At 58.7% G+C, this 26,464-nt stretch overlaps 1 protein-coding gene across 4 annotated transcripts in view; it reads left to right on the plus strand.

Annotated features, from left to right (window-relative positions):
• Positions 1-26,464, plus strand: part of NAV1 (neuron navigator 1) — a 210,396-nt gene that overhangs the window by 110,991 nt on the left and 72,941 nt on the right. For all 4 annotated transcript variants that reach the window (XM_060091497.1, XM_060091496.1, XM_060091498.1 and 1 more), the window contains 2 exons: positions 16,570-16,672; positions 20,802-21,167. In XM_060091497.1, coding sequence (XP_059947480.1) covers positions 16,570-16,672; positions 20,802-21,167 — 469 coding nt within the window. The remainder of the gene's footprint in view (positions 1-16,569; positions 16,673-20,801; positions 21,168-26,464) is intronic.

Below are 26,464 nucleotides of genomic sequence, written 5' to 3' on the forward strand. Positions count from 1 at the left end.
CCCCATGACACATCAAGGAGAACATCCTGGGAAGAGCAGGGTGTTCGGAGAACATGCTGAGTGAGGGTGGAGGAAGGTTATTAGACGTGGTAGTATTTCCCTGAAAAAACAGCTTCCACGTGAAATATGGGCACCTTCCAAGCAGATCAGAGCTGAGACGGAGCCATCCCACCGTTCAGAGCCAGGGATTCCTTTCTGCAGGCCTTTCACTGGGGGAAGAGGCTCAGATATCGCACAATTATCACTGACACCGCCCTGTAGAAAATAATTATTCAGGGGATTCTGAAAGGCAACATAATTAGCCCAATTAATCTCTAGCGATGAATTATTCTGTCCGATAATCGTCTTCGGAAGCAAAGGGTTCATTAGGGTCTCTGGCTGACAGCAGGGGGTCAAATGTCCTTTTATCTCCCTCTTCTGTCCCTGACTTGCCTCTCACTGTTGTGGCCTCTCCCGTTGCGGAGCACAGGCTCCGGACGCGCAGGCTCAGCCGCCATGGCTCACGGGCCCAGCCGCTCCGCGGCATGTGGGATCCTCCCGGAACGGGGCACGAACCCGTGTCCCCTGCATCGGCAGGCGGACTCTCAACCACTGTGCCGCCAGGGCAGCCCGAATCTTCTTGCTTTGATAAAGTCTGTCTCCATTAATGAGGAAGCTGGTTGGGGAGCAGCAAAGGCTGGGGCCTGGGCCCCTAGACCTGCTGCCTGCTCCCCCGACCTTGAGGTTAAGGCCTTGGTTTATCCCATGGGAACGTGAGGGGCACTGGGTGTGAACTACGTGACCAACCGGCAGATTAGTGGGGGGGTCTTCATGGGCCTCCGAGAAGCAGTTAATCTCAGCACACCCGCTGAACGGGGGATTCTCCAGGAGTTTTAAGGCCAAGGCCCTCCTTTTTGTCGGAAGTTACTTTGCATAATTTAATCGTCTTGAACTCAGAGCAGAGGCAGGTGGTGGAACCCAGGGAGGGGAGCTCTGCTGGTTGAGCTGCCCTTTCTGATCAGAATCGCAACCCCAGTTCGGGGAGAGGTCTGAGCGGTAATGGAAGCTGTGTCTGGGGCCCCAGAGCACCTGGGGGCGAGGGGAGTCTGTTCCCCCGGGGACTGGCCACGGTCTGCACAGTGGCCTGTCCGAGCCGCCGGGCGGGGCCCCAGGTCAGCACCTCTAAACCTTGCTGGTCTCAGATTCCTCTCCCCGGGAAAATGCTCATCGCACTTGGGTACAAGGTCTCACGTATACGTTCAGGGCATCTGGCGTGAGCGACTCCAAATGTTATGGTCCACGGATCGTGCCCTCAAGGGACTTAAAATCTAGGCAGTGGAGATAGGGGGCCTCAATGTCAACAGTCCTGTGACAGGCCTGCCTCGGCGCTGTTAACCTTTAGGGCCAGATAGCTCTTGGTTGGAGGTGGGCTGTCCTGTGCGTTGTACGATGTTTAGCAGCATCCCTCGCTTCTCCCCACTGGATGCCACGAGCGTCCCACCCCAGGTTGTAACAATCAGAAACGTCTCCAGACATTTCCAACACCATCCCCAGTTGAGAACCTAGTGATAGAGGTGCAAGCGGTGTGCTCAGCCCCCGTGCCAAGGGCGATGAAGTCTGGGTGGGGGCATCATCAGGGAGGGCTCCCTGGAAGAGGAGCTGGGGGACCAAACCAAGGAAACAGGCTTTTGTTTGGTTGGTTGGTTGGTTGGTTTTTTTCAGCCTCTTATGGCTGGAGTCTAGCCCGGTGTTTGATGCACAGGTGCTCAGCGTGTGCTCACGGGGTGCAGGTGTCCCAGGTGAGAGACCAGCACCGAGCGAGGGCACAGGGGCTGCAGGGGTGCCGGCCGCCCGCTCCCTGTCCCGGGGATGAGGAACAAGACCGCGGCTTTGCAGCTCTGATTCAGGGAGCTGTAGAAGGCCTTGTTCTGAAGACCCTTCAGAAGAGGGCCGGCTGCCTGTCTCCTAAAGCCTCCACTGACTGACCACAGCACCCCTTCTTGGTAGACCTGGAAGGGTGTTTTGGGCCCTGGAGTATGTCTGAACACAAGCCTCCAGAAGTCACTACCTTGTTTGGAGTTGGAGCCTCAGACGTCACCTGCTTTGCCCTCCCTGGCTGCGGTCCGAGCTCTAACTGCAGAATCAGGGAGCAGTGTTCCCACCCAAAGACCCTGGAACGGAGCGCGCCGTCTGTTCTCGGTCCCGGGTCACACATGCGTGTTGCATGTCCCCTGGGCTGTGTCTTCCTCCTGGGCGTGGAGCCGTGAGGGGCTGGGTCCTCCTCGCTCCTCCCTGCTGGCTCATGGCTTACTCGCTTGCTTGATGAGCCCGTGTTCTGGACCCTTGAGGTGCAGAGGGGACACGACACAGCTGAAGAGTGTCCCCAAGCAGCCGGGGGACGGCGAGTTGAGGGCTACGTCAGGGAGACTGCACCCTGGGAGTCCAAGGAGCCTCGCCTAAGAGCCGGCCCTGGGAGGCTGTCGGGACCCTTGCAGGGAAGGGATCCTTGGAGCCCCAGTTTCACGAGTCTGGGATGGAGAGTTTTATTGGAGCTTTTTTTCAATGCGTGTTAAAGAGCCGTACGTCCAGTGAAATATGTGTCTGCCTTCCCAGGGAGGATCACGGCGGCTCCCGGACAACGGGAGTTTATAGTGGCCTGGAAAATGCAGGACAATCTTTAGAGTGAGTTCCTGAGCTCCACGGAAAGCGTTTATGGTGTTAGGGGAGCCGTTTCCCTCTGATTTGTGTCTGAGCAGGGGCAGGAAGACAAGGGCCCCGAGGGGTGTCCTCGAGGTCCGCCCGTGGGTGGGAGCAGGGCTGGGCCTGGATGAGACCCCGGTAGAGGGGGAGCTGCTGAGGCGGAGGCAGGAATCCAGAAGGTGGGTGGGGAGTGGAGCGGGGCTGGCGTGGAAGTGTCCTGGAGGACCTGAGCCAGGAAGATGGGGTGGCAGTGCGGGAGGCGCCGGCTGTTGGGGGCACCTGGGGGCAGGAGGCTGCTCCCTGCCCCTCTGTGAACCTGAGAGTCCCTTGGGGCAGGGCAGGCATGGCAGAGGTCGTACGTGCAGCAGGCTGTACGGGGGACCTGCCACACCTGGCAGGTGCTAGGCGTTTGGGATGGGAAGCTATATGGTCTCTGCCCTGGAGGCGGACAGACAGTGAAGTCGTGTGGACCGAAGTGGGGTGCACAGGCCATGGACAAGTCTGCCCGGGCTCCAGCGGGGACCCGAGGGCAGGACGAGTGACTTCTACCCAGGCTAGGAAGTCAAGGTGGAAAACCAGGCTACCTCCCGTAGAGGGCCTTGAACGCCAGGCCGAGGACTCGAATGGCATCTGAGAGGCACTGAGGTCCCACGTGGCGTGGATGGCGTGGCCTGTGACTCCTTGGTCTGTGGGTGGGAGCAGGGTCTGTCTGAAGCCACCTGAGCCCCTCCCCAGCCCCCGGCCTGGGCTTGGCACTCCTGTGCTGCAGTCTTCCCCCATGGGGGCGGGGAGACACACAGACATCAATGCAGTCGAGTCTGTTCACCCTGGTCCCCAGGAGCCCTGGCCCGCTGTTCCCATGGCAACCACCAGCCGTGGGAGCACGGAGAGCTGGGGGAGGGCAGAGCCCCAAGTCATCACTGGGCTCCCCCCGTTGAGAAGTGGGGGCAGAGGGGAGCTGCTTGCTGTATGATGGGGAGTGAGAACACCGGGCAGGAAAGCGGAGGGCCAGGGGCTCCCTTTGTCCTTTGAAGGAGGAAGCAGTGAAGTGCTGACCGGTGCTGGACCTGGGCGCGGCTGACCCCCGTCTCTCCTCCCATCCCTCCTTCTGAGCCTGGGGCGAGCCCCCTGCACCCTCGGTCTCATTAATGATGGATGACTCCCGAGAGGGAGCAGGGCCCACCAGCTGCTGGGACCTCCTGCCCTCGCCGGGCTGGGGGTCATTTGCAAGGAGATGGTGGCCTGGACCGCCAGTAGGCTGAGCCAGGCCGTGGACGAGCCCTGGGATGGTGGTTTTTATTGGCCATCAGCATCATGTCCCTGAGAACAGGTCCATCCGCTGACAGACATTAGAAGCCACTTGGGAGGGGGGTCTGTGTTCCCCTGGCCCTGTGTTCTGTTGGATGCTTTATCACTGAAGATCTGTGATGGTTGGGATGTAGTCCCCAGAGTGGTGCTGGGCTCAGAGGAGCCGGGTCCTCATCCCGAGCTGCAGAGCCCGCTCTCCTGGTGTCCACCTCACAGGATCAGCACAGGGCTTAAATGGCGTCAGAACCGTGAAGGGGCCTGGCACACAGTAGGCACCTAATACATGTTAAGTATATTGCTTCCACGGTAGAGGGACAGGTGAGCTCAGTTCTGCCAGAGGGCCTGCGTGTTTCCAGGAGGCGAGCCCGGCCAGGCCCTCGGGGCTTACTTTCCTGGTCCCCCCTCTCCTCTGGAGACCCTCCCTCCGGGCCCAGCCCTGCCCCAGCCTCTCTGCGCTCAGGCCTCCTGCTCTGGCCTGGTGGGTTCAGGACATTCCCTTGCACAGGGGGGAGGATGAAAGCAAAGGACACTGGCTTTTCTGTGTCCACCCGGGTGCGCTTGGCGGCCCTGTCCCGAGGGGGCCTCTCTGCACCACTGCCCGCACCCACTCTCTGCCCAGTCCCGGCCTCCAGCCGCGAGGGCTCCTGCAGACAGGCTGGCCTCCCCCGGCCGCCCTCCTGAGCCCTGAGTGTGGTTCCTGGCCCAAGCTGGACCTCACTCAGCTCAACGCTCGCCCATCTCTGCCCTTCTAGAAGGCTCCAGCAGAAGGAAGGCCTGCTGCGTTCTTCCGAGAACCCTCACACAGTGGGGACGTGGGGTGTGGGGAAGAGCCGGGGCTCCCCACTGGGAGGGTGTGTCATAGCACAGGCCTGGGACGCTCTCCAGGGGCATTTTCCCTAGGAATTCGGTTCCATTCAGGTGGTGACCAGTCCTGAGCCGCTCAGTGGCTGCAGCCCGGGCCCTGGGGGATTGGGTGAAGGCTGAAAGAAGGCCCGGTGTCTTCACTGCCTCTCCCTGACCCTCCCTGGCCTCACACTGAGTGGGTCCAAGGCTCGCCAGAGGGACCCTGCCTCGCCCCGGCCCAGCACGGGACCAGGCAGGAGCTGAGGCTGGTCCTCCTGGAGGGGGGCAGCGGCGCACGGCGCACGAGCCCCTCCCAGCTCATCCCTCGCCTCCCCTCCCCCTGCATCAGGCTGTGGGGACCGGCGGCCCGCTCTCGAAGAAGGAGAAACCGAGGCCCAGAAAGGCCCAGAAGAGGCTGTGCAGGAGCTCTGAAGCCCACCCTTCCAGCGTGTAGGGACTAGCCGGCTCCTCCAGGGACAGGCCGGCTGCTGCGGGCGGGGCAGGCGGTTGGGGGGGGGCGTGGGGGAGGGAGAGGGTGTTGGAGCTCTGCTTTGGCCGCAGCAAGTTCCCAGGCTCCCGGCTGGAGACGGGGAGCTCGGAGGGTCTCCTGGCCCAGAGCACAGCCACAGTCTTGGCAAGCGGGCCACACAGCCTGCCTGCCAGACACTCTAGGAAGGTTCTTCCCAGGCCAGATGATCCACAGGTTCCAGAACTGGGACAAAGCCCAGCAGGAGGACCTTGCCTGCCAGCAAGGGGACTGGCCGCGGCCCCAAGTCCTGGAGGTAGAGAGACGCTGGCCTGGCCCGAGGCCTACTCGTCCAGCCTCCTGGCAGCCCTGCCCTCGTGCATTCCCACAGCAGAGCAGGAGGGGCCTCTTCCTGCGACCTGTACGGCGCTCCATCCCAGCATGTCGGTCGGGAAGGGCCTCTGGGCCTCCTGCTCCGTTGTCCTCATTGTCCGTTATAATTTATTTTGGGAAAAGCATGGACTTCAGAGTCAAACTTGGATTCAGATTCCTACTACACCACTTACACAAGCGGTGTGACCTTAGGAAGTTAAGCGGCCTCTCTGAGCCCGGCATCTGTAAAGTGGGGGCAACTACATTCGAGCTTCGGTGCCATGCTCAGCGTGTGAGGCACTAAGTAGATACCGTTCCCTTCCCTTCCTGCCTCAGAGGACGTTGCCTGCGCCTCAGTGGCTCCAGCAGACCTCGTCAGGTTTATGCCGATTTCTCTGCACCCCCAATCAGAAGCCTTCTTTAAAATGAGCCTCCCCGCCTCACTGCTCTGTGCCCAACCTCGGGGGCCGGGGGGGCGCCTTGGCCTTTGTTAAGCCGGGTCCTTTTGGTGGGTGGTGGGGCTACCCTGGAGGCGTTGGTGGCAGATGGGCTGAGCCTGAGGGTCCCCCTGGGGGCGGGGGGTGGGTGGGCGCAGCAGAGGGTCGAGGGGATCGGTGACATAGAAGGCTTTTTCAGAAATGGGAAACCTCCAGGGAGGCGGCCGGGCCAGGCGGACCACAGGTCTGATGGGGAGCAGATGTTCTCACCGGACTGGGGGGAGTGGGGAGCCTCCTAGAAGAGGGCTTCCGCCTTCGGGCAGCCCTGCATGGCCATGCCCTGCCCCCAGCTGTCCCCACTGGAATTCTCCCTGCAGCCTGGCCACCTCCCCTGTCCCCCAGCATGGCTCTGACATCCTGACCAGGTCACTGCCACTCCGTTGGGCCTCAGTTCTTCCTTCTGTCAAATGGCCTCTGAGGCTCCCCCCAGCTCTGACGCGTGACGAGTGTTACCACCCACCGTCCTCCACGCTGGCACACAGGCTGGCCGACCTTGTACCCGCAGCCCAGTCGCCATTGTCCCGGGGCCATCGTCCCATTTTACAGATGAGCGGAGTGAGGCTGGAGATTAAGTTCCTACTGAAGTTCCCACGGCCGTGCTGGCTGTCGGCCGCAGGCCCCCTGTGCAGGGACGCCAGCAGCTTCTCGGGGAACGATTGGGGCTTCAAAGGCAGTGGTAGCCTGTCCATCTGACTGTCCCCTCGCTGTGGTGTGGCCCCTCCCTGGGAGCCAGGAGGGGCAGAATCTACAGGGGAGACTGGAAGGTCGGGGTTGGAGATCTCCGGGGGGCCTACAGCCAGCAGCACTGACGTGTGAGGCGCCCGCCCCCAGCAAGGCTGGCACCTTCAGAGGCAGTGCCTCTTGTCACTTGGTCACTGGTGGGTCCTGGGAAAGGCAGTGATGTTGGAGACTCGGGTGGGAGGGGGAGTGAGAGTGCGCAGTGCAGGGGGAGCCCGCCCTCACCTAGGCTGCCACTGACTCGGATGCTGTGCTCTGGCAGCTTTCTGTCCGACTCACTCTGGGCCTTGCAAACCTCAAGGTGGGCCCCATTTGTAAAGCAGATTTGCTGAACTCGAAGTGCACCAAAGGCAAACACCTTATGGAAAAGCCGTGATTCTAGTACAGACCAGGCCGGCAGGCTCGGCAGCGCTGCCCGGGAGGACTTCCTGGGTGATGGAGTTGTCCTCTCTCTGCTGTGGTGGTCACCAGCTGGCATGAGGGTGATGCTCCTGAGCAGTTCAAGTGTGGCTGGTGCAACTGAGGTCTTAATATTTATTTAATTTTAGTTCATTTCAATATAAAAGATGCTCAACTGCGTGAGTCATTCAGACAGTAACAAGTGTTGGGAAGGACGTGGCGAGGTCGGAGGCCTAGCACGCTGCTGGTGGGGACGATGGTGCAGCCACTTCGCAAGACAGCCTGGCGGTTCCTCAGGTGTTACAGAGTTACTGTACGACCCCATGTTGCGCTCCTAGGCATTTATCCAAGAGAAATGAAAACCCGTGTCCATGTAGAAGTTTGGATATGAGTGGTCATAGCAGTTTTATTCGTAAAACAGGCAAGAATGACCCGAATGCCCATCAAATTATGAACAGGTAAATAAAATAGGGTGTATGCATACAACGGAACATTACTCAGCCACGAAAAGCATGAAGTACTGACACACGATACGTGAATGAGCCTTGAAAGTAAAAGAAGCCAATCACAAAAGTCAACGTGTTTACGATTCCATTTCTATGGGGTGCCTAGGATAGGCAAATCCACAGAGATAGACGGTAGATCAGGGGCTGGGGCAAGGGGAGATTGCTAATGGGTCTGGGGTTCCTTTTGGGGGTGATACAAATGTTCTGGAATCAGATAGTGGCAATGGCTGCACAACTTTACAGATGTACTAAAACCCACTGAATTGTGCACTTTAAAAGGGTGACTGTTATGCTTTGTGAATCAGGGCTCCGTAAACATACTGTATACATATGTCCATTTGTGGATCATGGCCACAATAGTGTCAGGTGATAATATCTCTAGAATCAGACCATCTGGTTGGGATCCTGGCTTTACTGCCTTTGGCAGCTTACTTAACCTCTCTGGGCTTCAGTTTTCTCAACTGTAAAATGGGGGTGATAATTGGACCATCTCAAAGGGCCGTTGTGACAGCTACGTGGGCTACAAACCAAAAGCCCCTAGAAACGTGCCTGGCAGGTGCCGGAGGACTTAGCCCACTTAGCCGATACTAATATTACTAGTTTCACAACCAGAAATCCCCCAGGGCCCCTTGCAATTGTCGCCCACACCTGGGCCCAGCCCTAGCCCTCCCGCATCCTCCTCCTTGCCCTCCCCGCTTTGCCTGCAGATGGTCTTTGCTAATGTGAGAACTGTTGCCATAACAACCACTCCGCTCCCAGCAGCAGCGACTTCATTGGAGCCGGGTGTCACGTGAAGGTTCTGGGCAGCATCACTGTGAGAACGTTGCCAGTAAACCATGAGGGTTACAGGGCAGGAGAGCCGGGCCTGTCAGGGAGGGGGCCACGTCCCCGAGCGAGGCAGGCAGGCCATCGTCGGCAGGAGGCTGGCCCTCTGCGCCCAGGCTGGGGTTCAGGTCTTTAAATGAGGGCAGGCTCAGTACGTCAAGAACCCACTCTATGACCCTGTAACCGAAGGATCAGGGGGAAATGAGGCAGAAGAGAAAGGAGCAAGCCGGCACTCCTCCAGCCAGAGCTGGAGGCGGGCACCCTCTCCGGGTCCCCTGGCCCTCGGCCCTGGCCGCCCTGGACCAGCACGTCTTTCTCTGAGGCACACGGTGCTGGACGTGAAGTAGCTGTGGCAGGACTGCTGTCCAAGCCCTCTTCCAAGTGCAGGCTGAGCCGGGCTGACCGGCCGGCCGTGGGGGCCGCCCTTCGCCCGCTGCAGAGAGGGGCGGCCACTCCCCCGAGGAAGGGCGGGGCTGGGCATGATGTGGGGTGGCAGGGATGACTCTCCTCCCTCATCAGGCCAGCTTTTGCCAGAAGTGAGGCCAGAGCGGGGAGATGGGAAGGCTGCTCCACTCCCCAGAGGCACTCCGTCTGCAGCCCCTGCAGCAGAAAGGCCAGCCGGGTCTCTCGAAGCTCTAGCCCCACGTCCAGGCTTGCCGAGTGGAGCCGACGGGTGCCCAGAAGCCAGGCACTGCAGCCTCTATCCCAGCGGGCAGGCTCCCCAGAGTAGGTGCTGCAAAGCCTTGGCTGTTCTCCAAGGAGGGTGGGGTCAGGGAGGACGTCAGCCCCGGAGCGCAGAGCCAGGCGAAGGGGGTTGTGCTGAGCAGGACGCAGAGGGAAGGAGAGCGTCTGGGCGCTGCCCGCCCAGAGCCTGGAGCCCACGCTGCCTGCCCGGCAGCACTGCGGCAGCGTCCGGCGGCGCCTGAGGCCCGGCAGCGCCCCCTGGCGGCCCGTCTCCGCAGTGAGGCCGCGGCCGGGTGGCCTGGGGAGGGCGTCCCCAGAGGAGCGGGACAGAGGGGGCCCCTCAGGTGAGGCCTGGGGATGCGGGAGTGGACTTCCGCAGGGAAGGGACAGCGCGTTTGTGCCAAGGGAGCAGACTTGAGCTGGAGGACCCGGACACAGCGCCCGGCGGCCTGGCATCGGGAAATGGAAGCCCTGGTTTCAATGGGCGCCTGCTCTGGCGGCCTGCGGCAAGGAGTCTGGGTCTCTCAGGCGCTACCTTCTGCATCGCGTCACCCACAGAGGGGGCTTGGGCGGTGCAGATTTCTGGGCCCCCGTCTCCAAGCTGCTGAGTCGTAGCCTCTGGGTGATACCCTGGCACCTGCCTCTTCAGCACACTCTGGGAGGAGGAAAAGATGCTTTTACAGGCTTTAGCCAACAACAGAGCTACACAGCCAGGCTGTCAGAGTTGGTTTGGGCCTTGGGTATGCCCAGCCCCAACTCCCTTATTTAATCCACAGAGAAACTGAAGCCCAGAGAGGGGAGGTAGCTTACCAAAGGCCCCACAGCCGACTAGCGTGTGCCTGGGGGAAACCAAGAGAGAGCTCTCCACCGGCCCCGAGCCACTGCCCTCGTCTTCCCGCCACCCCACCTCACACTGCCTCTTGGCCCAGTGCCCACTGGAGACAAGTCGCTGAGGGTCTCAGAGCCAAGTCTTCTCACTCAAGCAAAGTCAAAACTGTCGGGGATCTGCAGAGAGCCCTGCCTGGTGATTCTGGGCCAGGGGAGACCTTCGTGCCCCCTCTCTGGCCCCTCCTGGTTTCCTTTCCTCGCCTCACACAAGCACGTGGCCGGTACCTTGCTTTGTCGTCCTGGCCCTTTCTGGGTGCTCTGGGGCCACTGACTGCTGGGCTCCGGGCGGGCACTCATTGGTCGAGAGGGCTCAGGCTTCTCTGGAGCGAGGATGGGGACCCGGGAGTCCTCAGCAGGAAGCTCGGAATTTGCCGCGCTGCAGGGCTCTGTGACAGCCGCCTCCGACAGTATTGTGACTTACGTGGGAGGCCAGCACGGTGGTGAAGGTGGGAGCCTCTTGCACGGAGGGCCACTCCGGGCTCTTTCTGGGGCCTCTGGGCTCAAAAAGGTGGTGAGGAAAGGAGTGGGGGAGTGGCTGGAGGTGAAGGAGGGTTGCTGGGCTCTACCAGAGGGCAGGGAGGTTTGTGTGCAGCGTCCTTAGTCCTCTGCGGTTTCAGCCCCGTGCCAGCCTCATGCAGGACTGGGCCTTCAGAGGCCAAGGCTCCTGGCAGTCCATCTAGGGCAGAGTTACTGGCTTTCAGAGTCCGCAGAACCCGCCTGGTATGACCTGTGAGCCGTGAGCAGAGACCTGGCATGTGTGGGGACCGGGGGTGGGCTCACAGTGCCCTCCCGGGCTGGACCTTGAAGGTCATGTCCTTGAGCAGAGGAGAGGGACAGAAATGAGTCAGACTCCCAGAGACGTGGGGCTCCGTGTCCACACAGGACGATCATCCACGGACACTGGTTGTCGGGTGGTGACACAGACTCCCAAGGATCTCCTGCTAACTGTTGCTGGGGAAGGGGACCCCTGGCTGGAGCCGAGATCACTTTGTCAGAGAGAAGTTTGTGTTTGTAACTGGCTCTTATTATAATGGTATTTGACCTACGTGTACTAGGATCCCAAACTGTGATGAATTTTAGAATTTAGAGAAGACTTGGACACTACCCTTGGGATCTAATAGGGTCAGGAGAGATTATTTTTTTTGGTTTTGGGAGTTGTTGAGAGAGGGGGGTGTGGGTGTGTGAGAAGCTTAGTCCTGCCCGTCCCAGGTCCTTTAGCCTGGATTTCTAGGTGGATCTATTCTGTACTATCTCAGTTAGTTAATGCAGCTGTCACCCCTGCTGGTGACACGCCTCCATGCGATCGACCCCAGGACAACACAGAGCGGCCAGTCCAAGGCCGCCGGTGCTGGAGCCCTGGGCCAGGAGCCCACTGGGCCTGCCACCCCCCACCTGGTGACGCTCCCAAGCCTTTCTTCTCTGGGCTGGAGCGATGTGCTTTTTTTCCCATTCACGAGATGCTTCTTTCGAGCTCTGAAATGCCAGGACCTGAAAATCTTCCATTCCTCCTGTTGGTTCCCACCTGGTGCAGCCACTCAGAACAGGAGCCAGTCTCGAGGCTGGACCCAGATGCAGTCCTCTGGGGGCCCTGCCCCGGGCTAAAGTGAACATGCGCTCCAAGACGCAGTGCAAGTAATTAAGAGTTCACCAGGCAGTTACAGTGGTTCACCTAACTGTCAGCCAGTAATTAAAGCTGTACAGAACTTGGGGAAATTTGACTGCTGAGTCCCTCCTCCTTCCTGCAGGCCCCTAAATCTCTTGGGGTCCTTATCCTCGTGCCCATTACGTCAGGTTTCAGATCACAGGCCGAAGAAGGGCCCTGAGGCCCAGCACTTCCCATGACTGAGACGGGCTCGCAGGGACTGGGGATGAAGATGTACCATCGCTGCAGTGCAGGGGGAGGTGGGCCTGGTGACCCCGCCACGTGTGAGCGAATCCCAGCGGAGAAGGTGGGGTCCACCTGAGCTGCACCTGCAGGAGCGGCACTGCCACCTGCAGGTGTCTGAGTGTGCCCACTGCCCGCCCCGCCCCCGCTGTACCTTCGGACACATTAGAGCTGCCTCGTGCAGAGAACCTCCTGGGCACCAAGCGCCTGGTTCAGCTCTAATTCTCCCGACTGTGCCACCGGGCGGGTTCGCTGTTTTCTCTCTTTAATAGAGCGGACAACTCAGAGGAGTGGTGAGACGCCTCGCTCCAGGTCAGACGTGCTGGGAGGGCATGCCTCAGGCTCTGCGTTCCCTCTACCGCACCACCCGACGGCACTCCCCCCCACCCCGCCCGGGTCTTGGCCCTTCACGGTCTTGCCCTCCAGAAGCCTGTCTCCCTGGTTCTGACTCCAGAGCAGAAGGGACCCTGTTTGCCATCAGCCTCCCGGGGTGCCGCCCCGTCTCCAGCTCCAGTGACCCCTGTGCCCTGGTCTTTTCCTTCCACACCTGCGGTAGGGGACACGTCCACACAACTCTCTCCGCGCACACGTCTTTGGGACAGCAGAGTGGAGTGTGCGTGATTCTGATGTGACGGTTTCCACTGCCAGCTGGACCCTGGGGAGGTGTGTGTCTGGAGGCGTGTGTGCGTGTTTGGGGCCCTGTGTTGTCCTGGAAAGAACAGAGCTTTGGAGTCACACAGACATGGGAAGTGCCTAGTCTTGAGCCCACCGTGTGGTGCACACTCAGTGAGTGGGTGTTGCGTGCATTTGCACGAGTGTGTGTGTGTGCACGTATGCGCACCTGATGTCAGGTTTCCTTGGTGGCTGGTCCTTACCCCAGGGACTCCTGATGGAGCCAGCAGGTTGTCTGTGGTCTCCTACAAGAAACACCGCCCCCGTGCGTGCTGGGAGGATGCTGTTTGTGGCGACTGCGTTACCGTGGTGACGGCTGGGTTGCAGGACGCTTGCGTCTTCTGAGCTCGGGGAGCACACACATCCTCCCGGCTGCTCCATTTGCAGGGTGAGGCTGGGAGCAGCAGTCAGGACAACTTGCGCTCCCCGCCCCACCTCCTCGTCACCCCATGACTGCTGGGATCCCTACCCTGCCTCCCCCCAGCCCTGCTTCTCACACACACGTACATGCACCCGCACACACACAGGCACACATGCTTACTCAGGCATGCACCACGCCCTCCTCTTGCGGGTGGACCCTGTCCTGCAGGAGCTGAGAAGCCAGGCCCCCGGAGGAAGGCTGTGAGGTGTGTCCTGATCAGGGCCTCCAGCCCAGGGGAGAGGTGTGCTCTGTGGCGGGAGCTGAGTCACACTGCAGGGGCCCTTTTCCTCATTTGCACGAAGGTACTGCATAGACTGGGAGTGTCCTGAGTGCGTCCCTGTCCCACACGGGGGCCGGAGAGGAGCTCCCGGGCTCCCCCCAACCGCCGCTCTCTTTCCTCCAGCCTCTCCCCCATACCCAGACCTGACATTTGACAGACGCGTGGAGGCATCACGACTCAGCCAACAGAACATCGTCACAAAGTCACGTGTGCTCCGATTGCCTCCCCGCCCCATCTCTGATCTCTGCAGAGACGGTGGGAGAGGGGTGAAGCTTGTTATGGGTTGGTGGTCAGAGGTGGGTAGGGTGGGGGGGTGAATGCCTTTGCAAATGCAGCTTATTCATATTTTAAAGCTAAAAATTTAAAGACTTGCTTCTGGGGTCAGGGATGTGAATATCAAAGTGCCCTCCTCCCCCCTCCCCCCCACGCCCGGCCCAGGCACAGGGTCTGCAGCTCCTTGAGCCACAGAGGCCTTCCCTTACATGCAGCTCAGTCCTCTCGTCCTGGGACTCCCGCTGCACCCCCTGAGATGGGCCTGTCACCTGAGAATGTGGACACAGCCAGACTCTCACCACCAGCTGCACCTGAGCTGAGCCTTTAACGAGCAGGGTGGCATGCCCGAGATGGCCACCAGGGGACGCTGCTGGGGCTCGGAGGGAGCTGTGGGGGGGCACCTCTGCAGACTCTCCAGGCCTTGGGGCAGAGAGCAGAGCCAGGGCCCCTAGCTCTGTCCCCAACTCTGCCCCCGCCTCCCCCCACCCCCGCATGCCCACCTACACCTGGGGTGGCAGCCTGATGCCACATGTTCTTCATTGATACGTTTCTGCACTTCCAGCCAGTCGTCCCCCCGCCCCCGTCCCTGACCTCAGGCTCCCGTTCCTCCTGTGACCATGTTGGACTGAGTCACTTCCAAGGACTCTTGTGGAAAACAAGACGTCTTCCTAATGGGACACGTATCCATCCATTCTTTTTTTTTTTTTTTTTTGCTGTATGCGGGCCTCTCACTGTTGTGGCCTCCCCCGTTGCGGAGCACAGGCTCCGGACGCGCAGGCTCTGGACGCGCAGGCTCAGCGGCCATGGCTCACGGGCCCAGCCGCTCCGCGGCATATGGGATCCTCCCAGACCGGGGCACGAACCCGTATCCCCTGCATCGGCAGGCGGACTCTCAACCACTTGCGCCACCAGGGAGGCCCCATCCATTCTTTTTTTATGTGTTTTTATTGTGGTCTCACCCATCCATTCTAGAGACGGTCACCGAGCACCTACTCTGTGCCACCACTGGCTTGGTGCCAGCGATGCCGAGATGCCCTGTGATCGATGCAAAGAAGTGTGAGCTTCTTCCTGGACTTGACTGTGCCCTGTGCTCCATGTGAGGCGTGGGACCCTGTCTCTGAGGCTCAGTTTCTCCTCCGTGAAATGAGGCAACAGCGCAGAGCTCCCCCATGTGCTGCGAGGCCCCGCCTCGCTGATGCCTGCCTGGGGTTGGATCACACGGTGTCCGAGTCAGCCTTGGTCCCCTCCTCGGGGACGCTCACCCCTCGGAGTCGCGTGCACCTCTTCCCTCACCTCTGCCAAACCCATGGAAAGCGTTGCCCTGGCCCAGAAGCCCCCCCACCCCATCTTGGTCCCCACATAGGCCTTTTAGGAGCAAGCTTTAAAAATATACGTACAGACAGGGTCCCTGTCTGTTCTCCACACCAAGCCATCATTACAGCCACGGAGCAGCTCACACGTGACCCTTGCCAGGATAAACAGGCACTGGCGCCCACCGGCGTGCCGCGGGAGACCTGCCCGCTGCCCCCAGGCCCCCAGGGAAGGGAGGTGGCTGGGCTCAGCGTGGAGCCGGTTCTCTGGAAAGGTGCCTCCGAGGCTCTAGGAAGGCTTCCTGCAGCCCTCACCTTGCTCACCAGACAGGCAGGGCAGCTGCCTGCCAGCCGGCCGGACCTAGTCTTGGGGAAAAGTGCCTCCTGAAGGGACTCAGAAACGTCCCCTTCGGCAGCTAACAGAGCTGCACACTCCTGCTGGGTCTGGGTTGGGGAGGGCCCGTGGGCTCTGGGGCGAGGACCCCCGAGGGTCTGGATCGGGGGCCCGGTAGCCTGTGGGGTCAGAGCTCTGGGGTTTTCCCCACTGGGGGATCTGCCTGCATTCAGTGACTGTGGGTCCCAGGTCCCCAATAAGCCGTGGAGCAGGGTGGACTGTGGTGTCTGCTTCATCGAGGCTCCCTGGATGGATAGGTGGAGGAAAGGGGAAAGCCCCTGAGTCTCTTCATGCTCTGTACCCTCAGGCTTTCGGATGTTTCCGCCCTGGGAAGGCGATGGGGCACATTTCTGTCTGCTGTGGTGGAGTCGCCTCTGTCCAGGCTAAAGTCCTGCCTGGAAACCAAGGCTGGGTTCCATGACCCAGATCGTGCAGGGTCTGCAGTGGGGCTGCACCCACACAGCCTCACCTGGGCTCACACCGCTGGCCTGGGGTCTGGATGCCCTGGACTCGGCCTGTGCCCCGGAAGATGGCTGCTCACTGCCCCCTGCCCGCCAGCATTTCAGGGGCTCTGGACAAACTCTCCCCTGAACCCCAGCGGCAGATGCTCCCAGCCTGGGGCAGGCTCACACCAGCTCCCAGAGCCAACCCTCAGCCCCTCCCCCTGACTCTGGGGTCAGCGACATCACGTTGGCAGCCTCACAGTGGGGTACTTATACCCCAGAAACTGGCCAGCACTACCCATTTGGGCATCCCCACCTCCGAGAGCCAGTTGTTAAACATTTACCAACACATCTCCAGAGACGGGGTTTCGGGCAGACCTTCCGGCTGACCCTGACTGTGGGGGTCTGGGCCGGGGCCTCTGCTGGGAGAAGCGGGGCCCCCCAAAGTGACGCCAGGCTGGGGTGGTCTCGCGGGGCTCTGGGAGGACACTGAAGGCCGGTGCCTGCAGCCCCCGTCCAGGCCCAGGACGTCAGGACTCCAGGGCATGTCCAGGGCCCTTAGAAAGGCCTGAGAGGCAGACCCTCGTGCCCCCGGGACCGGTCCCCTGGGGATATGGTCACCTGCCACCTCCCGGCCCAGCAGTCAGTCCTCTACGCTCATCCAGCTTCTCCTCTCCCCACTCTAGATCCGGAGTCCCAGAGAAAGAGGACGGTGCAGAATGTCCTGGATCTACGACAGAACCTGGAGGAGACCATGTCCAGCCTGCGAGGGTCCCAGGTGACACACAGGTGAGAGCCAGCTGCCCCCTCTTCCTCCCATTGTTGGGGGGCAGGGCCTGCGACCTTGGCCCGAGCGTGCGAGGTCGGTGGGCGTCCGAGCCGTGCGCGCCCAGACCCCGGGGCCACGTCCGCGTGTCCACAGGAGGAGCGTGGCCTTGCCTGGTGTCTCCTCCTGCTGGAGACTCGGGTTTCGTTTCATTAAAGCTGGAGCATCGCTGGAGGCGGGGTGGGAAGCCGGAGCCGCCACGGGGCTCAGGCTGTGATCTCCCACGTCCATGTCCCTGCTGGGTGCCCGTCTCCTCGTGGTCACAGGGGTCATTAACTACCCTTCTCTTCCTGTCCTGGAGCTTCCATGTGCCCTTCTGACAACCAGCCTTCTTCTCGCCCTTCAGCCGGTGGCCAGCACGGTGGCCCAGGTTCCACACCACGCAGACCCCCTCCACCTGCCCCCCGCGAGCCTCACAGCCCCCGCAGCATCTCCCTGCCCGGTGTCCTGGCCTCAGGCTCTGCCGTGACTCAGAATTTCCCCCTTGGGCTGCCTGGATGAGCTCATGCCGTCAGCTCCAAGGGGGACAGAGAGCCGGGCTACACCCCGGGGGGTAGAGAGCAAACAGCCAGGATTGAGAAATCCTGGGGGCTGTGCAGCAGGAAGGTGGAGAAGGGGCCTGGAAGCCAGTTCCTCCCCATCTCCTGGGGTTGGAAAATGAGAGCAAAGTTGGGATCTAGGGGCAGTGTGAAAAGGGCTTTTCTTAGCCCAAGTGTGTGGCCAAGTTATATGCAGACCAACTTTACATACCTCCAGTGACAGAGAACTCATTACCTCTCAGCCATCCCTTCCTTGTGGGGTGGCTGTGACTATGAGGTGGAGCTGAAGTCTGGCCTCAGTGGCTCCCACCCATCGGCTCCAGTTCCCCTGCGGAGACTCCCTCCTCCTTCCTTCCCACACTCTTTCCCTGGCCCCATCCCATCTGGACACGCAGCCCTTTGTTCCCAGATGTCTAAAATATTTTACATGATGAAGCAAAGCCTCTTCTCTCTGGGGTTACCTCTGCTCGGGCCAGCAGGACCCCAAATAGTGATGAAAGGGATGTGATCGGGGAGGGCTGAGAAAAAAAGTGGATGGTGGGGCTCTGGGAGGCCCTGGGACTCAGGTCCTTTTACATCTGTGTCCAGCCTCCAGCCCTCCCAGCCCTGAGCAGAACCCAAGTGGGACAGGGGTCTGGCTTGGCTTGGCTCACTATTTTAAGGACCCAGTGGATGAAATCTTGAATGTCCTCTTTCCCCCAGCCAGGGAGGTTGTTGGAACAGTGCTCAGCACCAAATCACCCGCCAGCCCCATGCCAAAGAAGGCAGCAAGAGCTCCGTTCCTGAGAGGGTCACACCCCAGATGACTCAGCCACAGGGAAAGGGCAGCCGCAGCAGCCCCGGCCCCCTGTTCCCCTGCCTCTGAGCCCCCAGCCCCCCAGCCTCCTGGTGCCCCGACCTCTGAGCCCCCAGCCCCCCAGGTTAAGGCACGTTGACCCCAGGCAGGCTCTGCTGCTTTCTGCTTGGGAGCAGAGTGGGAAGGAGGCCAGAAGCCTTTTGCCTAAAGTTGACGGGTGTGTGGGCAGCGCCTCGGGCCTCTGGCTTCTCTCTCCCTTTATGGGAAAAGAACCAAGAGCCCTGAAGCTGGTTTTTCTGTTTACTGTGGACCCAGAGCCACTTCCTATCTTAGGCTTTGGTTTATATTATTCCTGGTTCACGCTTTGATAGCCAGAACAATGATTCCCTGAATCTTTACGGTTCTTTTACTTTTTAAAGTGCTTCCCATCAATCAGCCCTTCCCTCGGCCCTGGGAGTGGACAGGACGTGTACACATGCCCTGAGTTAGAGAAGGTGCAGCGGGGGCTCCGGAGAAGGGGTCCCGTGCCAGAGTCTCACGAGCGGATCAGGGTGGCTTCTGCGTCCAGCGAGCTGAGAGCCCGGCCGGCCGAGTGTAGGACAAACACAGGCTCTGTCCTGGAGGAGCTTACAGTCCAGTGAGCGTGTCCAGCAAGGTTATTTTCACCCTGGAGCTCACAGGCTGCCTCTAGATTCGGTTCCTTTTCAGAAACGTTTCCTCCTATCCGACTTCCTCTATTTCCCTGGCTTGTCCCCCCGCAAGGAGTGAGTCTGGGTCAGAGGGCTGCGGCCGGAGAGGAAGTGGAACTGCGCCCTCAGCCTGCTCCAGGCCCACCATGCCCTCCACCCCAAAAAACGTCCTCCCCAGAGAGGAGCAAGACTGAAGGGTGGAATCCAGGACTGGAAATCAGGGACCCAAGTTTGAGCTAGAATTTCCGCCACCGACTCAGAGGTGTCTGGAGGTGTGTTTGGGGACCGAGGGGAGCAGTGAGGTCGAGGCCGCGAGCCGGGAACAGAACCGAGGGACCTGGCGCTCGGCACACCCACACGCGACGCTAGTTTTGCTATAAAACAGGCTCCCCTGAAGCTCTCCATCGTCCTGTCACCAGGGCCGTCATTGTCCTCTTCCTTCTGCTCTTCGCCCCCTTGTCACAGTCAGCTTGTTTTTACTAAGCCCCTACTTGCTGCACAAGGCCCCGTACTGAGTCTCACTTCGAGAACTCGCCTGCTCGTCCGTCCTGGGCTCACCCCCGCCCATGCGGTCTTGAGTGCCAAGCACCCGCCAGGGCGTGCAGAGGGCAACCCGCCGCGGTGAGTGAGGCAGGCTGCCCCCCCCTCCCCCAGGACCACAAGCGCCCAGGGAACTGCCGTTCCCCCGAGGTCCGAGTCACTAGAAAGGGAAAGTACCCAGGGTACCACACAGGACAGACAGGAAGTCCCAAGGGGAGAAGCTGGGTGTGGACCAGGCCAGGAAGTCTGGTCACTGATTGCCCTGCCCATCCTGGTCCCCTGCTCACCCACAGGACTTCTGCAGGGACCACCATCAGGGTCAAGGCCCATACAGCTCCCTCCAGTTTTTGATCAAAAAATAAAACTCTGTTTTCTCAGGATTGACAGAGACAATTTTGGAGGATTTTGTTATTTTCAAGGAACTTCACAAAAACGAGAGGAATCAGTGTCTCACTCCATCTGACCCCCTAGAGTGACTGAGAAATGGGTGTGTTTGCAGATTACGGATTCCTGAGCTCTGTAACTCAGGTTTCCTTTCCTGCCCAGCTTTCGTGGCCCACAGAGCCCATCTCATTTATTCAACTCTGTCTGGCTCTACTTAGGCCAAGCCACCGAGACCCCATGGGTGGTCGATTTGGACTGGCACCACCGCTAGGCTTGGGGGGGCATTGTGGGTCTCTGCCTGTCCAAGCAGCCACCTTGGCCCCTGAGGGAGAGAGGCATCTCCTTCCCCAGCTCCAGACCCCCTGGGCTCAGGCCATCTAGCACTGACCTGCTTCCCTGGCCTGGCCAAGCAGGGCCTGAGGCTTCACCCGCTCCGTCCATTTTCCCACGTTCTCCCCTCTGTCCAGCTAAGGCCGCTCTGTTCTCTGGTGAGGTTCCGCTGCTTCTCCAGATGCCCATGCCTTGGCTGGGGCTAGTCTTTCGGGGACCTACATGCTCCACACCCCACTCCTGACTTTGCTGTCTCTGGTTTGGGAAGCAACTAGCCCTGAATTCACTAACAGAAAAGAGGTGCTAGACTCCCTGAACAAAATGAATGAGCGAGGCCTTCCAGTCTCAGGTGACTCCCCCAGGTCTCGTGGGCCCCTTCCCGTGCATTGCACACCTTCTGTATATCAGGCACCGTGTTAGGTCTTTACAACTCTATATATGATAAAGTTGCTATTATAGTTTTATCCCCATTTGACAGATGAGGAGATGGAGGCTTGGCAAGGTTGATGACTTGCCCCGGCCCCCTGACTAATAAATAGTAGAAAAGGATTCAAGCCCAGGTCATATTATAAAACCTGTGCCCTTACTGTGTACGGGATTCCCTCCCTAGCTCTCACCGGCCTCTTCCTTTGCCAACCTGAGCTGACACACCTCAGGGCAACATACACCCTAAGAGGCCTCCCGGAGGCCCAGGAGCTCGGGCAGGCGGGCAGAGGCGGGAGGGCGGGAGAGTGGAGGGAGGCATTACAGCCGCCCGAGGACGGGGCTCAGAGCGCTGGACTGGAGAGTAACCAGTGCCCTTCCGCCCGCCCAGCTCCCTCGAGATGACCTGCTACGACAGCGACGACGCCAACCCCCGCAGCGTGTCCAGCCTGTCCAACCGCTCGTCGCCCCTCTCCTGGCGCTACGGCCAGTCCAGCCCGCGGCTGCAGGCCGGGGACGCGCCGTCGGTGGGCGGCAGCTGCCGCTCGGAGGGGCCACCGTCCTGGTACATGCACGGGGAGCGCGCGCACTACGCACACACCATGCCCATGCGCTCCCCCAGCAAGCTTGGCCACATCTCGCGCCTGGAGCTGGTCGAGTCCCTGGACTCGGACGACGTGGACCTCAAGTCCGGCTACATGAGCGACAGCGACCTCATGGGCAAAACGATGACGGAGGACGACGACATCACCACCGGGTAGGAGCGGCCTGTGGGCAGCTGGGGGGAGGACAGTCCAGCGCCCGGACGCCAGAAGGGCGGATGGACCCCAGGGAGGGCGAGGGGACCACGGACGCGTGGGGGGAAGGAAGCTGTGCTGTGACAAGGAGACAGTGGGGGGCCTCGTGTGGGCGGTCGCGAGGCTGCTGAGGTTGGGCGGGGTGTGGGAGGGGCGACGTCTGAGGAGCTGATTGGTCAGCGAAGGTGCCCCCTCATTGGCCCCTGCGGCTGTCATTCTGTAGCAGCCCCGCCCTCCGTCTGGTCTCCGCCCCCGACCCGCTTGTGGTCCGGGCGCTGGAGGATCCTTTTGCTGCACGCGTGCACGTGGGACAGCCTGACCTCCCTATTTGAGAGTCAGGGTGAGAGGGTCCCTTTCCCTCGAGGGACTACTGAGAAGAGAAGCCAAGGGCGTGTGTTGGGAGCGCTGGAGAGCGGAGCGCAGTACTAGCTCTCCTTCCAACGCTGGGCCCCAACCCCTATCCCCATCCCACCCTGGCCCCCTTTCTCCTCCTCTGGTTTCCTCCTTTGCAAACCTCTGCCAGCGCTGCAACTTCCGAGTCTGACCCAGACTCGGCACCCTCCGTCAAACCCTTCTTTCCCGTCTTCCTCTTCTCATCTTTTTCTGCCCCGTAGACAGGGTGGGTTTGTGGAGCAGCTTTTAGGGGGTTGGGTTTGGGGAGCAGCTTGCAGGGGTGGAGCAGCTTGCCGGTGGGGGGGCAGTCTGGGACATGAGGGGAGAGGACAGGAAGAAAGAATTGCTAGGGACTTCAGGGTCCAAGAACTGAGACCAGAGCACTGCACAGTTTCTGGAAGCTCTCAGGCATCTCCGGCTGGCTCTACCTCCACTCGCCCTTCTTGGTTTGCTGGATCCTCCCAGGGACCACACGGGTAGCCGCAGTGCCCCTCCCCACACCCCTCGGAACTACCTCTCCCCAGTAAACAGCTGGAAGGGAGTGGAAGGTAGCTGAGCTCCAGGCTGTCCACTGCTCCCCACCCCAGGGATGTACTGGGAGGACTGGACCTGGCAGGGCCTGTCCTGATGACAGGCTGCTTTGGAGCAAAACAAGTGACTCATGAATGGGGTTGTTTACTTCTTGTAAGCCCCAGGGGCCGGCCCACCTCTTGCTCAGATCCGCCAGTATGGGGCTGGGGCCGGAGACAGTTGTCCAGCTCCTCAAGGGTGCAGAGGCTGGGCTAGGTGGAGGAGAGCTTGGCGTCTGGTGCTGCTCTGCACAGCCTCTGCCCCAGGAAGCCCTTCTTCTCCTCTGAGGAAGTGTTAGGTCCCTGCCCTCTGACATCGCCCAGCTGGACAGGGCAGAGAGCTCCCACGTCCAGGGCTCTGCCAGTCTGAAGCAGGTGGTGGGACCTCTGGCACCTAACCAGTTGTGAGCATGGGCAAGTCACTTAAGCTCTCTAGGCTTTGGTTTGTCTGTCTGCCCAGTGCAGATAATAGTAGAACTTATCTCAGGGTGATGATAAGGGTTAAATGCATTAATTACGTAAAGTGCTTGGGATAATTCCTGGCTCTCTGTAAATGCTCAATCCATGTTAGTTTGTTTTTATTGCTATTATTATTGTTACTGTTATTGTTAAAATCCCCCTCTAAAGGAGGGGAGGGACTCCTGCCCTCTGAGGGTCCCAGGCTTGCCCTCAGGGACTGGGCAGTGCAGCAGAGCCCCATCAGAATCGGCAGCAACGACAGATGTAGCAGCAGCTGGCCAATCCTGGGGACATAGATTCAGGGGTGTGTGGGTATGGAGTGCTGGGCGGGGGAGCCAGGAAAGACACCTTTTACCCAGCCTCTAGCACCTTTTCTTTGTCCTCCTTCCTCTGGACAGTGTGTGTGCTCCTGAATCAGTGCAAAAGCAGAGTTCACTAGACTGGCATGGATGGGAACTTCCCTCCCTGTGCACTCATGCCCGTCAGGCCTGGGGAAGCGTGGGGTTCGCAGGGAATACAGAACAGAGTGGTGGAACCCACAAAGTAGACCTCACTGCGAACTGCAGTGCTGGTGCCAAGGTAATTTCACGTGAGTTTTTACGGTCAGTCTGCGATTAGCAGCAACTCTCAACAAGCCAGTTCTAAGGGGGCTCTGGCGTTGACATCCCCACCAGCACTGTCAACGCACCCATCCTTCAATGCCCTTAAGCAGTCAGAGTTGAGGGGAATCCATTTATAACCCCCGGTAATTTTAATATAACCAATCACTCCTCATTTATGTGTTTTCACAGTTAAGTGTTGTGTTTTTTCACTAGAAGCAGGGCATCCTAGGTTCCAGCAAACCTGAGCCACACTTGCCCAGCCCCTTTCTGGTCCTCCCTCTCCCCCTGTGGTTTCCATCCAGGTTTTGTAACTTAGAAGACGTCCTGCTCCTAAGAAAATTGCTTTTCCTACTCATAAAACAGGCAGGGCTATTCCCTTCTCACCTACCAGTGACAGCCCATCCCTTCCCCATTGGCCACTGCCCATGACCATTCACTTCCCGACTCCCAGAAGTCTCAGCACTGGGCGAGCAGGACAGGTGAGGCTCACCGCTGGGCTTTCGCTCACCCCTTCCCCCCGACCCCAGCTGACACAGTCACGGGCCATCCAGGTGAGACGTGAAGGATGGCAGTGACCACGAGGCTTTCTCGGTGCCCCCTGTCCATCCCCTGCTGGAGGATCGCCCATCTGGGGCTCTTCCCAAGCCCTTGTTCAGCCCGGAATCAGCCCTCCCCGCTCCATCCAAATGCCTGGACGTTTCCCGGGTTGCCCATCTGGGTGAGCTCAGGGAAGGCAGATTCTTCAAACTGAAGCTCAACAAACCAGGATGAGGAAGGGAACGCAGCTGCTAAAACCATCATATACTTGAAGTTATATATTTAAGCAATTATAGTAAAATATGGTTTTATAAGTGGCTAATATCTTAACTGCTTTTAAGTTTAAGAGTTCAGTGCTGGTAATTACATTCATTTGCTGTGTCACCATCACTGACGTCATCTCTCGGACTTTTTCATCTTCCCAAACTGAAACTCTGCACTCGTTAAACCCTGACTCCCCAGCCCCCTCTCCAGCCCCCGCCCCACCCTTCCTCTTTCTGTCTCTATGAGCTTGACTATTCTAAGGACCTCACAGAACTGGAAATCACACAGTATTTATCTTTTTCTGACTGGCTTATTTCACTCAGCATCATGTCCTCAAGATTCATCCATGTGATAGCAGTCGGAATTTCCTTCCCTTTTAGGGCCAAATAATATTCCATTGTATGTATAGACCACAGTTTGTCTATCCATTTACCCATCGATACACATTTGGGTTGCTTGCTATGAACATGAGTGTACAAATATCTCCTCAAGAATCTGCTTTCTATTCTTTTGGGTGTATTCTCAGCAGTGGAATTGCTGGATCATATGTAGCTCTATTTTTAGTTTTTTCGAGGAACCACATACAGTTTTCCAGAGTGGCCGCACCATTTTCCATCCCCACCTGCAGTGCATGAGGGCTGCCTTTTCTCCACATTCTCGCCAACACTTGTAATTTTCCATGTGTTTGTTTTTTAATAACAGCCATCATGATGGGTATGAAGTGGTTTTAATCTGCATTTCCCTAATGACTAGAGATGTTGAACATCTTTCCATGGGTTTATTAGCCATTCATATGTCTTCTTTGGAGAAATATCTATTCAAATCCTTTGTCCATTTTTTAATCAGGTTGTTTGGTTGTTGTGGTTAAGTTGTAGGAGTTCTTTATATATTCTGGGTATTAATCCCTTATCAGACATATGTTTTGCACATATTTTCTCCCATTCTGTGGGTTGCCTTTTCATTCTGTTGATGGTGCCCTTTAATGCGCAAAAGTTTTTCATTTCAATCAAGTCTAGTTTATCTCTTGTTTTTGTTGCCTACACTGTAGGTGTCATAGCCAAGAAATCCTTGCCAAATCCAGTGTCATGAACCTTTTCCCCAATGTTTTTCTCCAAGAGTTTTATAGCTGCTGAGGCTTTTTTTAGTTTTTTAAAAAAAGTTAATTAATTTATTTATTTATTTTTGGCTGCATTGGGTCTTTGTTGCTGTGCGCAAGCTTTCTCTAGTTGCGGCGAGCGGGGGCTACTCTTCATGGCGGTGTGTGGGCTTCTCATTGCGGTGGCTTCTCTTATTGCGGAGCGTGGGCTCTAGGTGCGCGGGCTTCAGTAGTTGTGGCACACGGGCTTCAGTAGCTGTGGCTCGCGGGCTCTAGAGCGCAGGCTCAGCAGTTGTGGCGCATGGGCTTAGTTGCTCCGCGGCATGTGGGATCTTCCCGGACCAGGGCTCGAACCCGTGTCCCCTGCATTGGCAGGCGGATTCTTAACCACTGCACCACCAGGGAAGCCCCCTGCGGGGGCTTTTTAAAAATATAAATTCCAAGTCTCATGCCCGGCCTACCTCTCCTACCTCAGGTAGCCGTATTTTTCTGACACTTCTCAGTGATTTGGGGGCTCGTCTGTCTTCCCATAAAGTTAACAAATCTTCTTCATAGTAACCCCGACAGCCTCTTTCAGCCTTGATTTGGGTGGGCACAGTGCCAGGGGGTGCTTATTCCACTCCAAATAGCATAAGATTACAAAAAAGCGTTTAAGTATTCACCTGAAATCTGCTTCACTTCTGCCTATTGGTTCAAATGTTGTCATCTGAGAAAAACAGACTAAGTGGAAGTCTTCATCCGCACATTTCAACATGTTCTTAATGGTGGTTCAGGTAGTCTCTTCTCTACAAAAGAAAGAGTCCCCAGCTCGTTTCAGTGCTTCCTGAAATGACCCAGTTTTCCAGATCCCACCTGTCCTCGTTACCCTCCTGTGGAAGCTCTCAGGTTGTCAACGATCCTCTTAAAAATTTGGCACCTGGACTGATCTGCGTGGTCCTGGCAGGGTGGCATCCAGCGCCTGACGCCGTGGACGGCATCGGCTTGGCTGCCGGCTGTCCTAGGTGACAGCTCAGGACATTTTTACCTCCTGAAAACAGAAAAGGAATTTGTTTTTCTAAAAATAAGATGGTCTGGAATTTAATCTAAATAAGGAGATGAGTTCCACAGCCATCTGCACACGCCTAGCCCCCAGAGTTGGGGTGGGAGGTGGGGATGCTGCACCTACAGAGGTGAGTGTGGGCTCCGGCGGGGAAAGGGGGGCGTGCGTACGGGGGGGGGGTGCCCTCCAGCCCCTCCCTCCTTTGACTTGGACGTGCCTCTCACTGTCTCCGCTTCCGTCTGTGTAAATGGTGGTCTGGGTGGGTAGGAACCCCAGCTGCGTCACCAGCAGCCTTGCT

The sequence above is a fragment of the Mesoplodon densirostris genome, chromosome 2, assembly GCF_025265405.1.
Source record: "Mesoplodon densirostris isolate mMesDen1 chromosome 2, mMesDen1 primary haplotype, whole genome shotgun sequence".
NCBI classification, from domain to species: Eukaryota; Metazoa; Chordata; class Mammalia; order Artiodactyla; family Ziphiidae; genus Mesoplodon; species Mesoplodon densirostris.